Below are 17,901 nucleotides of genomic sequence, written 5' to 3' on the forward strand. Positions count from 1 at the left end.
TTACGTAAGATGAAAACACAAATTGTCCAGAAATACATTTTTACACAGAGAAGCAGATTATGCAGCTCAGCTACTCGAGGATCTAAACAAATTCATCCAGAATGACAAATCCGTAGAGGGTTCAAATATCCTGACTAAACCCGATACTCCTGTATCAATCAACGAAGGGAAGGAAATCCAACCAGCGAAAGGAAAGACGAAGAATCAGAGTAACAACGCTCCTGAAAGAAACCAGCAATCAAGATATGCTACGAAAATACAAAAGCATTTTGAAACTGCGACGAGTATTTTGCATAAACATACGTAAGTAAGCATTTTATATCACAAAGATACAAAACTACTTTAAGATCTAAGGACAAGACAGATTTCGGGGCAATTCTGGCGCAATAAATTTACATGAAAGAACCGTGGTATCTGATTGAGCATTAATCAGACAGCTATATTTTGTCGCACGAATTCCAAAAAGATGACCCGTCCCCTCGGTAAGGCAAACATAATAACATACAAAGTGGCATGGGAAATATCCAGGGCATAGTTATCAAGAAACAAGGATTAGTATGTAACAAAAGCGATAAAATAGTAAATGTTCATCACGCATCTGTAAATTACATTCTGTTACAACTCTACGTCTTAAAATATGTATTAGAATAATAATGACTGCTTTTATTCTTTTAGTTTTACTTAGGTCACAGTGGTCTATCGCTATGAATGTTTGCTCATTCTTACATAAAACCCACATACTATGTGCAAACCGTAGATTAATAATCAATGAAAGTTGAGTGGCCAAACAAGTTGCCAAATAGTGGCCGGAGTTACATCAGATAGTTGCAGTGGTCTGTGTAAAAAGCGACCAGTAGCCTGCAAAAGCGTCTATGAGACAACTACGGTAGACACGAATTTTATTATGATAATGATCTGCATGGTAAAGTTTTCAGTCAGGCCTCTATTATTGACTGAAACTATACAATATTTTCCTGAATGATAAAGAAACCATGTTTTTTTTACCATATACTATGGCAGATATATTTTTATACGGGCTGATGATATTTTATAATATATATATATATATATATATATATATATATATATATATATATATATATATATATATATATATATATATATATATATATATATATAGAGAGAGAGAGAGAGAGAGAGAGAGAGATAATTTTTAATCTTTTTATTTATTTATACCATATGCATTAATATAGCTTGTCATTTAAAGTGTTGTTATAAAGCAAATACTATTCGTATAAGCTATAAATATTCTTGCAACTGCAGGCCTATAAATCAATGATTAATTTTTACTTGTTCATTAATTATAGATGATAGATGGACATATGAACATAAGGATACAAAGTATTAATAGTTCCTGTTTGCTTCTGTCATACGACGATGTCTCTGGACCTATGATTGATGAAAAGTTTAATCAAACCGTCCAAAGGGGAGAGAGAGAGAGAGAGAGAGAGAGAGAGAGAGAGAGAGAGAGAGAGAGAGAATTCTAGAGTCTTTGGAAATGTTAATTAAAGCAGAATAATGACTTAGATGCACTGGCAATATATTAAAACGCTTTTAATTACCTCTTGTTGGTTCGTCATTTCGCTTTGCCCTTTTTCCACGCCAATTTCCATACGTCAGTACGTGAATGTCTGACAGTTTCGGTTCACTGCATAAGAAGCTAACCGTGTTAGTAGTGCATAACAACCATTGTTTATGTTTAAATCTTAGTGTGTCTTTGATTTAAAAAATGTGAATTAAAAAAAGGAAACTAAAAAAGAAAACAATCAACTTGTCATTTTGCATATGTGAACAAGAAAAATCGTAGAACAACATTTTGTAGCGGACACACTTAGAGGGATGTGAGGATTCCATTCACTCGGTCAATACACAGTTTCCCGGATCATATCGTAACTCCATTTAAAGTGCAAATATGTGTATGTGTATGTGATAAATTTAAAATATATGTATAGTATGTACAATGTATGAATGAAAAAGTGTCGTATAGTTTATTGTTATACATCAGTTATCTGTACTATCCTTTAGACTTTGAAACGTTTACTTCCGTACAACAACCTATCAAATATATAATAATAAAGAAACAAGAGATCGATGCAATTATAGACTTAAAATTCTACAAATATAGTAGGTCCATAGCTTTGCCACGCAATAACTGTAAATATGTATTCATGAAAAAATAAGAACTATGCGTGGCGGAACATGCCGTTAGAAATACCGTAAATCACATTTTCCCGCATATTTTGTTGGCACAGTTGCTCTAGGATGCCTTAAATGTGGCGTTGAAGTCAAATCACGTAATCAACTTTGTTGGATCTGTAAATCTGCTCATGAAGATTGTCGTGCGCTTCGGCCAAGATTAGAAATAGGTTGAACAAGTTATTACAAAAGAACAAACACCTGAGACATATGCACCAAGACCTGTGACAGAACAAACGCCCGAAACAGTGATATAAATGTTGTTGTTGTAGGGTTTAACGCCATTTTTTAGCACACGATAGGCTATACATGGCGGCCAGTATTAATGGTGGAGGAAGAACCCAAAAAAAACCCAGATAGAACCACTGACCACGAGAAGCTACTGAGCTACTGGCAAGCTTTCTCACATACCCACATTGGCTGAATCCGAGACTCGAACCCAGTGATATAAATAAAAAAGATTATATATAGGTTTAATTCATTGAAGTATGTGATCTTGGTAGATTACAAATGCTTTTCAACAAATAATTTTCGGACTTTTCAGTTAGATAAAGCTTTACTAAATAAGCATGCCGACTGTGTGTCAGGCAGAATTGATTTCACAAGAACTTGGAATACGAATACCGAATATGCACAATCCGACATACTTGAATTATTGGGACCAAGAGATGCACTGAACCAACTCATTCCGCTCGATGCTAATATAGCAATGGATCCTTATGTAACATCAGCAGTATAAAAACTAACACAATTTGCACTTGAGCATAATGTATGAATACAAAGAGACGAATGAGAAGCTGATATGCTTATGTTATTAGGTGCATTTGAGATGAAGAAAACAATCATTGAAATGAACAAAACTGTCATTGTAACTGCAGTTATGGAGATTTTGGAAACATACACCAACTCTTGATCAGGATGAACCTTCGAGACAAACACGAGCCAAAGGACGTATTTCTCGATATCAGCTGTTTTGTGGATCGCTTTATTTTCCAAAGCCAACTAGTATTCTCTCACGGTCAGTGATATATGTTAAGAAAGTTGACTATCGATGTTTCGAATGGGCGATTTTGTTCGTGTACAATCCTTCTATAATGAAGACGAACCTTGAAATACTAACATCACCTTAGTCAACTTAGTTTTAGCAATATAGAAATCCCCGTACAGGTTACTAAGGGTAAACTGAACAAATTTGAAACCTTTAAGCGAGGTATCGCTGTTAATGTGTTTACTTTGGATTAAGACCAACCCGCTTACACTGTCCCCACATATACAAAGCGAACGAACCAATACTGATTCATTATTCCTGAGTGATATGATTGGCTCAGAATTGCTATTTTATTATGTATAGAAAAAAAGGTTTGGCAGGTTTCTATACCGACACAACAAGCACGACAGTAAGAAATATTCATGAAGTCGTTGCATACATATATTTGTCACCGAACAATTTGTTCACTAACCATACTCTTTTTGCTGTGGGATAAGTGAAAACCACAGCAGACAATAGTGCTAGCACCATACAAAAGGTTTTGAAGTTTACAGTTGTGCAAGGAAGATGAAAGTGTCCGAAAATCTGAATGTCTCAACGTTCCAGTGGAAGATTTGTTCGCACCCAATAGCGATAGAACAAATACAACACAAGTTGCTGACCAATATTCCTTGCGAGGTTTGTTATACATTAGGTAGGTGTAATGGAAAAAATGAGTCACCAATGTTGTATCGTGGCCGGCACTCAGTTGAGGTTTTTCTTCAATCGCTTGAACTTAAGGCGAAATGGATCCGGTCACAGTTCTACTCACCGTAAGACATGTTTATAACTAGTGAGCTTTTCAAAAGCAATTTAATGGTGGATCTGTGAAAGAGTTTTTAATTCAATGGATGGAAGCTGCTTCAAAGTTCGTGATCAGTTTGACATCACTGGCGCGCATAGAGGAGCTTCGCAATGTGCATGCAATTTATACTTACGAATCTGCCCCATCCATGTAGTGCTTCATAACCTGTGTGGATATAATGGTCATCTAATAATGGAAGCAGTAGGATCAGCGTCAATAGCACCAAGAAGGGTTATTCGAAGCAACGTGGAAAATGCTCCAGGTTCCCTTTGGGTCAATGAGAGTTCATCAATTCGTTACAGTCTCCGAATTCGTTCCTCGACATGTTAATAAGTAACTTACCGGTGGAGAAAATCAAACTCACTACTTATCTAAAACAGGTGCGTTCCCATGTGAGTACATAAGCAATTACGGAACATATTATAAAATTCAATCGCCACCGATTGCAGATTTTTTGTTGTTGATGTCACGTGAAGGTATATTCGCAAACGCCAACGCTCGCGCAAAACAATTTGGTCGGTATTTGAATGCCAAATCATCGGTGAATATCATTATCTGTATCTGCGTATCGATGTATTGTTGTTTTCTTATGAGCTGAAAAATTTCGTGACACTGCCATGCACGTATATAACCTCGAACCTGCACATTACTTTTTCATCACCTGGAATAGCTTCGGATACATTACTGTGATAAACTAAAATCGAAATTGAAATGCTGACCGATGTTGTCCAAAACTTATTTATTGAGCGCGCCCTTAGTGGCGGAATATCAATGGCAAGTCATCGATATGGGTGCGTAAACAACCTAATCATAAACGAGTATGACCCATCTTTCTCAATCAGTAAAATAATGTAAATTACATCAATAACCTTTATGGCTGGGGAATGATGGAGCCGTTACCTGTCGATGAATTTCAGTGGATTGACCACAGAGATGCTGACATACAGAATATGTACGCAATTACAACAGCAATGATGACCACTGATACTTCTTTGAAAGTTGATTCACAATGTCCTGAACAACTACACCATACTCATAACCATTATTAACAGGCACAAGAAGCCTTGTTCGTGCCCGGTGGGCGGCTATCACGTTATCCGTGTGCAATCATGAATGAATACGGTCGTAAATTTACTGAATGTACTAAGCATGTCCCACGTCTCCGGATCAATCGCAATTCTATATTTATTGTGCAAAATCTTTAGTTGTACCAGCGATTGTAATTGCGTGTAAGTAAAGTCCTTCGAGTGTTTGGATTTCGACAGCGCGCATGGATGGCACCGTACATAGAATGTATACGGATTCGCCAACAGCCTCCAGGAATGACTTTGAAAAAGATTTCTTTAAATTAATGAACAATTCTGTACTCGGGTAAACAATGGAAAATATACGAAAACGAGTTCGAGTCGACCTTCTTCGTGATATGGGGCAAGACAAACTTCGATGGCTTTTCGCGAACCAAGCATTTGAGTCCTGGAAGATATTTGATGGTGGACTTGTTACTGTGCATAATACAAAAGTGAAGCAGAAGATGACAAAATCAATTAATCCTGATTCGTTCGTGTTGGACTTGTCGAAGTGGCTCATATCTGGTTCTATTATAACAAGATCAAATCATTTCTCCAGGGTCATGTCAGATACAGAGACTCGCTGCTGATGCATATCAGCAAAAATGACGTTGATTCAGATATCGAAGCGTACTCACGAACGAATTTGACAACAGCAAATATTTGAAAGAACATATTTTGTTTAGCAGAGCCAAGACATTTTGAGGCATCATGCTAGTGTGGATCAACTTATGATTGATTGACGTCCAAGAACTTCTGATAGTACTTTAAAATAGATCTTGTTGACAGTTCCATGTTCTTTGGAACGGCATGTAATTCCTCTCCCACAAATGCCCGGCTAGTAGTCTATGCCTTCCATGGTTAAACTTCTGAGAGGTGTTCAAGAACCAAACGGTAATGTGTTGGTTGTCTTGAAGTATCAATCCGTTCCGAACTAGTAAACATATCGTTGGAACATACTGGGCTAGTAGCACGAAGGTTGCTGACGTCTAACTCTCCCGGTGCTTTAAATTGTTTCCGAGTGGTTCTAACGGTGGTGATTTTCTGGTTAACCTTAATAATCTTTTGTCGAATCGCATTGACTTAATTCGTGATTTCGTTTTTAGTGCTTGTATGACTAATGGACGTCGCGTTACTCATTCGTGAAATCGCTTTGAGATCCGATATTTGTATGCAATCCAAGTGCCAGCATTCGAGGGGCTAGTATCTCATATCAGAGATCATTAATAATTCCTGCGTGCATTGATGCCCGAATAAATGTTCTGCAAGTCTGCGATTTAATTGCTCCCAGGTATCTTGAACATATGTTTCACAATCAGGGAAGCAACCCATCCAAGAAATTCGTTTCCAGAATTAACTTATAATGTTCGTGGCTATGTTAATAGTGAACGTGCATAAATGCGTTCAAGTGCAGCAGCCACACTTGCTGAATGTTTTGATGAGATCCACGTCAGCAGGCTGACGTACATGTCGGTAACATACATCATCAAGACGATTAACAGGTCATCAACAGGCTTTGGTTGGTTGTATATCAAGCCGTTTCTCGAGCCCACATCAATTGTATCCAGTTATACGTTTTACCCCCCCCCCCCCCCCCGATATTTAATAAGTGGTATTCCTGGTAATTTTGTTAATTCAGCAGGGACATCACCGTGGTCGACTATTTTGTTTTTTAAAAACCGGAACCTTTAGTTCTACCAAAGAATGTTGACCTGATTGATTTCTCGTCACAAGCAAAGCCCATACCAGTCGAGGATGGTGACGGGATCAATTCCTGTTTTTCTAAGTCAGTTCGCTTGCTAATTGTTTGCTGGACCAGGAAAACCTTAACTGTTGCTGAATATGATTTCAGGAAAGCTGATATGGAATCGGTTGTATATGTTTGCACCTTCGGCTGATGATCAACCACATCATAATGTTCTCAAAATGTTCGATTGGTGGCATTGATGCGCATGGTCTCATGCATGAAATGGTCTTGATGTGCTTACAGGTACTCGTGGGATGTGTTTGCGAAGGACACCAAAAACCCATATATTTTTCTCACTATTGATTTGTCACGACAATGTAATAATCATATTAATCATATCAAATGTCAGACACCATAGCAGAGTATGGCGAGCGAGGCGACAACGCTTATTGGGATACTTTTAGTAAAACATACAGATCATTATTTCAAAGAATCTATGGGTCTGAATGAGAACAACGACGAGCAATACTTTATTCAGAAGAAGATTATTTTTCCAATTAGAAGAGAAACCACATAAACATTGATACAGTCTCATTGGTCGTGAAGGCAAGCTCAGAAGTAAACGTGAAACAACCAAAAACTACTAAAAACTGCCAATAATGTCATAACAGCCAAAGAGTTCAAAAGTGTTCCAGTGGATTCATTTGTGAATCGACTGGTAAAACTGAGTGGGTCAATTGGTATGGGCAAGGACGCAACAGAAGGCATTTATGAAACCACGTCGAATTTCAGCAAGTGCTCACCAACGATATCATGGACCAAATAACATATCACATTAATGTAGGAGAGTGCTTAAGGCATCAGTGACGTATATTACAAAACTGATGATGAATTCTGAGAAACTTAATGGGTTGCGTGATATTAATGCTACAATGGCTGCATTGATGGAAACACAATTCATATCGTTATCTCATTGATTAGATCTCGTCTATTAAGCCGACTTTTATGACTTTCTACTCACCTGTTATTACTGAAAAGTCGCTAATACCGGAAATGCAATGACGTCATTGCGCATTTATTGGAGTTGGTATACTATTCGATCGCTGCCGTTTAGGGGATTGCCCGCAAAAAATTCGTTCGTGTTTGATCAGACAGTGGCATAACCTGGACGTTCCACTGGAGCATATAAAATTGATACAAGTAATGAAGAGGTCCGATGAAGAATACTATTGGTGACCAATCGCGATTGTACAATTAGCATACTCGTGGATCACCATACAATCGAATCTCCAACGTACGCGGTTGATATTGCGCAATCATCGTTGAGAACAATTCTCGGTTTTCCTGAAGATATTATTATAACCAAGGATATCTGAATGCAGGACCCAAAGGCACCAATTACAATAGTGTCATGATTACTGCTACAACTAAGGTTAATCTGACCTGTGACCCCATTAGTGATAGTTACGACTCTTCAACAGTTATATATTGTTTGAGTTCGCCTCTACTGTGTCCCCATCTGATATAATATCGAATACTCTCACGCCCGTGTATATTTCGTGTAACAATCCATGGTTGAAAAACTTTCATTTTACTTTTGTTCACCAAGTTTGACCTCTATTAGACTTGAGTGCTGAAACATTGACTATGCAATCGTACCTTGAATATCAACCTGATATTACAATATAATGAAAATTGTGCGTTGACGTATAAACTCGATGCGCGTTGTTAGCACGAGGAAACCTATTTACGCGACATATGGTGGAGATGGCCTTGGTGATAATACCCAAGGTATGTTCACAGGGCAACAAATTGTACCAGTTGATAAACAATTTGCTTGGCGAGTCGTCAATATCATCACAAATGTTGTCGTTGAAAAATAGATTCGAGATTGATGACGGCGATTAGTGACTCGACAACCAAAGACGGTTCCAGTTACATAACCATTATCAGCAATGATGTCAGGTCCGGTTAGTAAAATTATTAATCAAGCCGCTGAAGAACTGCTGTCAAATTCGGTGATTGCAAACCTGGCTAGAGGAAGAAGATTACGGTTGTCTCGTAAAAGGTATAAAACAAATATATCATGTATACAAAATGACTCATGTGAAAATGTATCAGATCCCACGTTTGATATGGATGCATCTGTGCTGCGAGATCGAAACAAGCAAAATTATCAACATTATGCGACAAGGCTAGGGATCCAAACAAGAAAGGACCAGTAGAATGTCAGGTTTATGACACATCTTTATATTTTCTTCCATGTGAAGCATTACTGGAAGTCCAAGGAAAGATTTTATAAAAGTACAATACAACGAACGTGCCAAAGACACGATTGACGGCGTCAAAAACGTCATAATGTTGTTCAACAACACACATGGTGTCTTCAGTGGAAAGGTAATCAAAGTAATTCTTGACAGCGTCATCGATGGATGATACAATACTTCTGGTACTCAACCGTTAGAGAGACAATTGCGCATAGTTAGCTGACCCATTGATGATGTTCATAAAGACACGCTCGAACATCCTGATCATATCAACTAAACCTTAAATGAAGTACTGTAACTGGAGACAGTCCAAAATTCTACAACCGATTTACACATCTAAGTACGCACGGAGAATATTCTTGCTCGATTATACTTTCACACATATTTGTAGAGTCTTGGTAAAGTATTTTTCGGGTCCAAACACACAGTCGTGTTAAACTGTAAGAGTAAAGCCAATGACTCAAGTTTGCGGGATAATTCAAATCTGCTAAAATTGAGACATCTAAATTCAAACCTTGGATGCAATCAATGAATCCACCCGTGTCCATAAACGCACGTTTGACACTTTGCATGATGTCTGGTGAAACATCTATAATTTCGTTTCTGGCGATGACGCAGACTTACACCAAGTGAAGTCCGAGGAGAATATTCATGCTTGATAAACAATTTTAATCAAAACATCCTGGCTACCGACTGAATTAAATGCATACACTTTGTGAAGAATAGAAATATGTTTTGTTTTATTAAGAATTTTCCGATCAAAGCGAAATAATTGAAAAGTTGTCCTAAAAAGGATGATCATATTGGGTGAGAACACATTATATATTGCTGTGTCGCTGCAGAACAAAATAACAAGAGAAAAAAAAAAAAAAAAGAAACCAAAGTCAGTTGAATTTATGAAAATGTAAAAAGTATGCCAAAGTTTCTGAAAATTAAAATCCCACGTTAACGTTATACTAATGGTCCGATCATAAAGCATGTCATCAAATAACCCTTCAACTATAAACCAGGCATCATTTTCTACTAAATCTAAGTGGACAGAGATCGAGTGTTCTATAAAATTTGTAACTTTAAAAATATTTTCATCCACTACATCTGAAGATAAATTTTATTAATTCATAAACGTCAATGAAGTCAACAAAAGTGCATCTATGTCAACAAAAATTGATTTCTATCTATTTTTTGATTACTTCGACACCATGCGAAAAGACGGTTTAGAAGAAAAATAAAGGGTACTGAAAAAGTACTATTGTTCGGGAATGTTCAGGCAGCACGTATGTCTTTCAAGGCGCATTAGCCAATGAGCGATCATTTCAGAGCGTAGCATTTTTATTTTCTTCGTATTAACGTGACTTTGTTGTTTCTGTGCGAATATGTAAATACAAGGAACATCTTTGTTTTTAAAACATGATCTTAAATTTTAAACAATATGTGCAGATTATTTGAAAGGAAAAGCCCAGTAATAAGCAAGGAATTATCCAAAAACGTTGATATAATTTAATAAAGAATGAACCTCTCTTGCTATCACAATATTGTATTATATTCACATTTACAATTATACATGCACATGTCATATAAACATATACATAACAATAGATCCTCTACACCAAGAGGTTTCTTGAAAAGCATCATGAGCAGAAGATAAACTATGTTACGATAATATATAAGGGTATCAAATTAACTGAAACCCTTAAACTCTGTTAAAGCACTTTAGAACTGGGGCACACTAGTCAATGTGGAACACTACTGAACTCTTTTGATGTTCCTATTAAATATATATTTTTATTTTTAATTAGGGATGTTCGAAGTCAGTTCGAACAAAAGCAATTCGTTGAGTCCACAATGGATGATCTAAGCAAAGATGTACAAGATCTGGTAGAGGGCAAGATACAAATAGAGACGCAATCTGCCTTGCATCAAAGAACAGCATCCATTGACAGAGGCAAAGACAGTTCAAAATTCCAGAGGTTGATACAAGCGAAGAAAATTTATGAACTTCAATTTGAGCTAAAAAAGTATGCGGGTATTTGCGCCTTTAAACTATTTCTTCATGTAAATGAATGTTCATCCTTTAACTTTTACCCGCTCTTGTCAGTTACATTTTTGTATCTTTTGTAATATGAGTAAATAATGTTCATTTTTGCTATTAAATACAGACAATTGGAGCAGCCTTGGTATTTTTGTCAGGCCAGAACCATAATCGGACTTCTGATATTGATTAATGTTTCCCATCTAGAAACTACACATAAAACGAAAACAGCACATGATTCTTGCGCAACTACGGATTTTCTTAACGTTGTGGGTTATATAACATTTAAATTGAATATATTCTGTTTAAGTAAATATTGTGATCTGGATACTTAAATACCATATTTTTAATGGACTCTGCGACACATCCACATTTTGCTTACTGAAAAGGCTGAGAATACTTCAATTTTGCATGTTTACAACTCCTGATTTCTCTGTCTCTGTCTCATCGTCGAGCGTATTCATGACAGCTGATGCTTGAATTCTATATTGTATATAAGATTCCAAAATTATAGTTAGGTAGCTACAATGAATGACACCCACACAATCAGAAATATCATTTAGATACTTTGTAACAGCACAATGTCCAACCTGGCAACTAGGCTACACGTTTACCCAGATATGTCTGTCTCCGCCTCTCCTACACTAAAACTAAGATAAAAAAGGTCAATGATCAAGAGGACATTTGTCAGGTAGCAATTTAAAGCACTTGGCTATATGAATAAATTCCATGTATTTACAGCTAATAATTGCAAGGTAAAGACAAACTTAGTTTCATATTGAAACAAATTTACAACAAACAGAACGTAACTGGGTCCAATGACACCTTTAGCATTCGTACACGAACATTTTATAGAGGTGGTTAAGATATTCAAAGCAGGACATATCCATCAAGCTAACCATGTATATGAACGACATTTTGTTATATTTACTTAAAATGAACACAATAACAGTGTATGCTACAGAAATATATGTTCGTTCCACAGGGAGGCAGATTATGCAGCTCAGTTACTCGAGGAGCTGGACAATTGTATACCCAATGATAATTCAGAGGTGGATACAAATGTCCTGTCAAATCCTGGATCTCCTACACCAAAAGATGTAGGGAATGAAAACCAAATAGTGAAAGGGAAGAAAAATAATCAGAATAACAACGAGGGTGGAAGAAATGAACCATCAAGACATTTTATGCAGAAAAAGAAATGTTTTGATACGGCGTTGAGTGTGTTGAAGAAACAGATGTAAGTAAGGATTTTGTATCATACAGATATAAATATTTACTCACGTCCTCCAGCTGTATTCTTCAAAGTAAGGTAAATCAAGACAATGCCACAATACATTTTGTGGCTATACTAATGAAGTCAATTTACACCACAGAACTAGAGGATCTTGATGGCCATCGCATTGAGGGACATATATATTTACATGCAAGTAACGGATGATTATTTTCAGTACATGGTCGATCTCGAAAGGGTATCAGGTTTTACAAAGTCTTTACATGGTTACCGTTCAATGTTCAGATGTAATGAACGTATTTCACCATGTTCGACCTAAAGTCGGATGAATTTATCAATTATTAATTAAAACGAACTGTTATTAGTGCAAGGTCTCAATCTGAAATGTACATATGCAGGTGATCACCAGACACATCACTGCCAGGTTGCTGACAATACCCCCCCCCAAAAAAAAAAAAAAATCTGATTCTATCCCTGTCTATACTTTTTATATCAGAAGTGGAGCAAAATGTTGAGAAATATTTTAAGCATGCCTCAAGATCGCATTTGATATTGAACAAAAATGCTTGGTAGAGAATGTTTTTAGTTTGAAAATACCATTTACTTTACAGCAAGTTTGAAACTTGACCAAAGCACAAAAAAATAAATACATGTGCATGATTAACTTAAAACTTATCAACCTAATGCTATACTCTCCCTGTTTGAAATATTGTAAGCAATGCATACTTTATTGTGTGATACATCCTGCATGGGTTTCAAGACTAAAGTGTGTGCAAACTTTCTAAATAATGAACACGGGGTGCATTATTTCTAGGCCGAAGAAAAGTTTTGAAATTGTATAGACAGAAACTATACTGAAGTTGGAATAACAGATATTTGTATAGGAGAAATAAATAAATAAATTCCACGTTAATGTAGTAGCCAATCATTTGATCTCTAGTCAATAAATAGTGACTCAGTTTGTTCCCACGGTAGACGTGTCTTCCTGCACAGTTACAAGTATGTATCTCGAGTATTTTAATACCTTTAATGTAAAGATGTCTTTGAGAAACCATGCAAACAGTTATTAGCACAAGAATATTTATAACCTCGGAGCAAAGGTTTAGTAATGAAAAACAATTATTGTGAATGCTAAGCCATTAAAAAATAATAGATGTCAATTTTTCTTCTATTGACTCAGAGACTATATACAATATCTTGTAGGAAAACCAAAAAGATGGGTACAAAACAATTGACTGACGCATTTTCTTTCAGAAGAAGGTGCCACCCGAATGAACGCTAAGACATTCATTTTTAACGTATTTAGTATTATACTTTAATGTGACATTATTATGTAGAGATCGGTTTGCTATGGGAAAGGAAAACGTAAACGAAAACGTAAACGTAAACGTAAGCTTCTCTTTCTTTGGTCTCAGAGACAAAATTTTGATCTTCTAAAGACGGGGTATAATGTTTGAAATACATTTCAGTAAGTAGGCTCTGATTATGCAATAAATGTTGGTGGACTGTAATAAAGATAAATATATCTTCTTTGTATTACAATTTTACGCAAAATTTATACATGTTAATTTCATATAATGATGTGCATAAGAAGGTGGCATTTGCATCAACGAGTATGCATAGCTGAGAAACTCAAAACGAGAAAAATCAAAGCAAAGTTATTAATTTGGCTAGAATCTTAATAACTTCATAAGAACACTTTAAAGCCGTAACAAACAATAACTTCTATCCCTGCAAATATGTAACACCACAAAAGTCTTTCCAAGAAACTTATACTCGAATAGCATATTCATGTCTTTCATTAGAAATGTCCGAAATCAGAGCAAGCAGATACACATCCTAGAATGTATACTGGATGATTTAAATGAGGATGTTCAAGATCTGATTGAGGACAAGGCAAGTGAGGGAACCCAATCTGCATTGGATCAAAGAAAAACAGCCATTGACAAAGAAAAGGAAAAGTCGATATATCAGAAACTGGAACAGGCCAAGAGAATTTACGATCTTCAAACTGAATTAAAAAGGTATATCATGCTTTCAGTTTGAAATATTTGTGCTAATACAAGAATTTACATGCTTTGAATTAATGACACAATTATTATTATTATTAGTATTGTTATTATTATTGTCATTAGTAGTAGTATTAGTAGTAGTAGTAGTAGTAGTAGTAGTATTAGTAGTAGAAGCAGTAGTATTTTTATTCGTTCCTTATGTATCTGCCCAATATCAATCATTGCTATTCGCTTTTATTATTTCAATCTCCTCAGATGATGATGTGAAGGACGACGATGGTAATGGTCGCAGATGCTACAATAAGAATGGAACATAAACCGAGAAAGAATGTCTTTTTCAGTAATGGGTTATGATGCCAATGCTATCTCTGATAGATTAAATTTGTATAGCTTGGACGAGAAATCAAATATCCAATTATAAAATTAAATAATATTACTGACTTGAAGTGATTTATGCCTGATTATCTTTTCTTATTTCTTGTTGGATTATTCAACTTAAGTTACGGCGCTTTTTCGCAAGTACCATATATATATATATATATATATATATATATATATATATATATATATATATATATATATATATATATATATATTTATATATATATAACAATTCTGCAATATATATATATATAACAATTCTGCAATGTTTAGTTAAAATATAAGATAGTGGAGATTACACAGTAATTTTTTTTATAGGGAAGCAATGTATGCAGCTCTGCTACTCGATGAGCTGAACAAATATAAAATGAATGATAATGAGTCTGACAATAAATATATCCTAACTGAGCCTGATATCTTTGCGTCAAGCGACGATTGCAAGCAAAACCAAGCCTCAAATGAGAACAGGTTAAAGCACGCAGCTGAAAAGCAGGCTTCAAGACATTTCTTGCAACTAAGAAAGCGCTTCGAAACTGCATCGGATGTCTTGGATAAACAGATGTAAGCAAGGTTTTGCTGTTTTATCGATATTGTTTTGCCTTGAAACTATACAGGTCGCAGTAAGGTCAATCCAAGCAATTGCATGACACAGTTTTAAGAATTTAGCAAGGAAGAAAGATGCAAATATAATGTAAATATTTAGACTAGAGTATTATTATAGGGACTTGATATTTTGCAACCGCAAATTGCCCAACCATACTGAACCCAAGGGTTAACAAAACAAAATGTAGAGCACGTGATCTCATTATCTATTTCTAACTACAACAAGCTGTTATTGATTATCATGATCGGTCTAATGCCCATTCTATTTAACATTTTGTTATAGACACGACCAGAAATCGAAAGTATTGCATGAACAGTGCAACTGTTAAATATGGAACTTATAAGGCAAAGACGGATACCATTTTCACAAGTCATGACATTTTGTGTAATCAAAACTGTTCATGTCTAGAGTTTAATAATTTCCTCAGAACTAAAACTGGTAGGACATTCATATATAAAATTTCTAAGGTGGACGAATGTCAGTGTATAATAGATTTGTTGCAAGGGAAGGCCGCTTCGCCTTTGCTCTAAATGCAAAAGAGCAGACACTGTAATATTGCACGGATTTGTGAAAAAAACTGCTGTTATTTGAGTGTTCGTTAGTTACTTGCATTAGTGTTACTAAAAGCTAGTAAAAATAATAATATTATATATCATGTTCGAGAACATTAATTTGCACACATTTGTAATAATTCTAGTTTACCAGAATTATCGAAATATCCATCCTTTTCTTCTGTAAACAATTTGTTGATACTATAATCTCCTGTATTCATGTTTTCCAGTATTGCACTGGTTTGTACAAAACTTCGCCTGCACTGGAATTACAAATGTTATCTTGATTACTCAGAATATATTTCGTCTAACATTATTAATAAAACTAGTTTGCCAGTAGAAGCAAAACAATGATACCAAACATGTTTCTTCTATGTTAGTAATGCTGGTAGATTAAAATGAGTACCAACGCGCATTAAATAAGAAATATATATATAATCATAAATAAGAAATGGAGATATATCAGATGAATATTTAACTATTCCAGTATTATCAATGTTATTGACGTGCAAGACCGCACAGTAATTGTGATCATTTTTGTTTTCTGTGTGTCTTCTCTATCCTTACTTGTTAAATGGTTAATAATGCTCTGAATACGGTGTAGCTTATTTCATCGTTTACATGAAAGCAAAGAAATATAAATGATTTTGCTTCTTTAGCCTAATATCTTCTATTTGGTGTGAACCCCATTTTCAACACAATGTTCCTGTCTCTTGCTTAGAAAATGAGAGTTAAGTTCTGTCCCAAGAATAAACCGTTCCAGTATACTGGGGCTTGCTTAGGCAGGTATCGAATCTGCATCCTTTGGATTACACTCTATCAAATACCCTACCACGACTTCCCTTTCAGCCTTATATAAAACTATGTTCATTTAATTGTAATTTCAACGATTTATTACTATTATTAAGCTTATTTATTCACTTTTATTCAATGACACTGATGGTTTTCAGGAAACAACTAATGACCTACCGAATACCAATTTAAGGTAAATAATAACAAAGGCATGCTGAATCCTTAATTATTCTTCTTCTTCTTCTTCTTCTTCTTCTTCTTCTTCTTATTATTATTATTATTATTATTCAGTTTGTTCATCTATGTTAGTGGATCCATCTGTTTTAAATATTCTTAATACAACTCCTTTAAAGCTTCACATATTGACATCAAAATTGTAAATTTCAGTTGAATATGCTAGTGTACCATATAAATAAACAGATATAGGGCTCATTTAAATATTTCTTTTATGTTACAAGAGAGAGAGAGAGAGAGAGAGAGAGAGAGAGAGAGAGAGAGAGAGAGAGAGAGAGAGAGAGAGAGAGAGATGATGATGATGATGATGATGATGATGATATTCTTTTATTCCTCCATTTTCTGAAGATTTTAAGACAAAAAAGAAATGCATTTAAATACATAGAATCACAAAAATAGTAGATTCGTTACTTATTGAATTATTTCCAATAGCAAACGAATAAATAAATTAAAATCATTACTAATCTAGATAGAGATATATATACGATAAAACATTTGAAAATGTATCCTCACAACAAAAATAGTTTGCAATCCAGTACAAGTATTTCTTTCCTTATATTTTGAGTGAGTTCTCTATTGAATCGAATATATAATATCCTTTATCTTAATGAAATACTTGGTAGATAGTCTGATCATATTTATCCATGCCTCAAATTCTAAACGTTCTGATATATCATTTAAACCACCAAGTAGTATAATCAGTATAACATCATCGATCTGATCACAGAAATCACGGTAAATCACTGGAAGCATATACGAAAATAGACTTTCCATCAAGTGGTTTCTGTCGTCTGAGGTTAAGGCACAATTCATCGAAATGTGCAAAATACGGCCATGACTCATTTTGCCACATAGGGGACACACTCCAGGTCTTGCTTGCATTCCTCCAATACGAATTAATGTCCCATATTCCATTTTTCTGCTTGAGTCAGTGTAAGCTATTTTCCTTAGATGATGCATTTTTAATCCTGGATTAATTTTTAAAAATCTACCA

At 35.3% G+C, this 17,901-nt stretch overlaps 1 protein-coding gene across 1 annotated transcript in view; it reads left to right on the plus strand.

Annotated features, from left to right (window-relative positions):
* Positions 1-17,901, plus strand: part of LOC149797563 (uncharacterized) — a 71,229-nt gene that overhangs the window by 20,326 nt on the left and 33,002 nt on the right. Inside the window, exons 11-16 of the mRNA XM_089962441.1 lie at positions 49-303; positions 10,867-11,085; positions 12,085-12,339; positions 14,139-14,357; positions 15,045-15,287; positions 16,832-16,866. Of these exons, the coding sequence (XP_089818567.1) occupies positions 49-303; positions 10,867-11,085; positions 12,085-12,339; positions 14,139-14,357; positions 15,045-15,287; positions 16,832-16,865 (1,225 nt within the window). The 3' untranslated portion in view covers position 16,866. The remainder of the gene's footprint in view (positions 1-48; positions 304-10,866; positions 11,086-12,084; positions 12,340-14,138; positions 14,358-15,044; positions 15,288-16,831; positions 16,867-17,901) is intronic.

This window comes from Sinohyriopsis cumingii, chromosome 6, assembly GCF_028554795.1.
Source record: "Sinohyriopsis cumingii isolate HCF-2022 chromosome 6, ASM2855479v2, whole genome shotgun sequence".
NCBI classification, from domain to species: Eukaryota; Metazoa; Mollusca; class Bivalvia; order Unionida; family Unionidae; genus Sinohyriopsis; species Sinohyriopsis cumingii.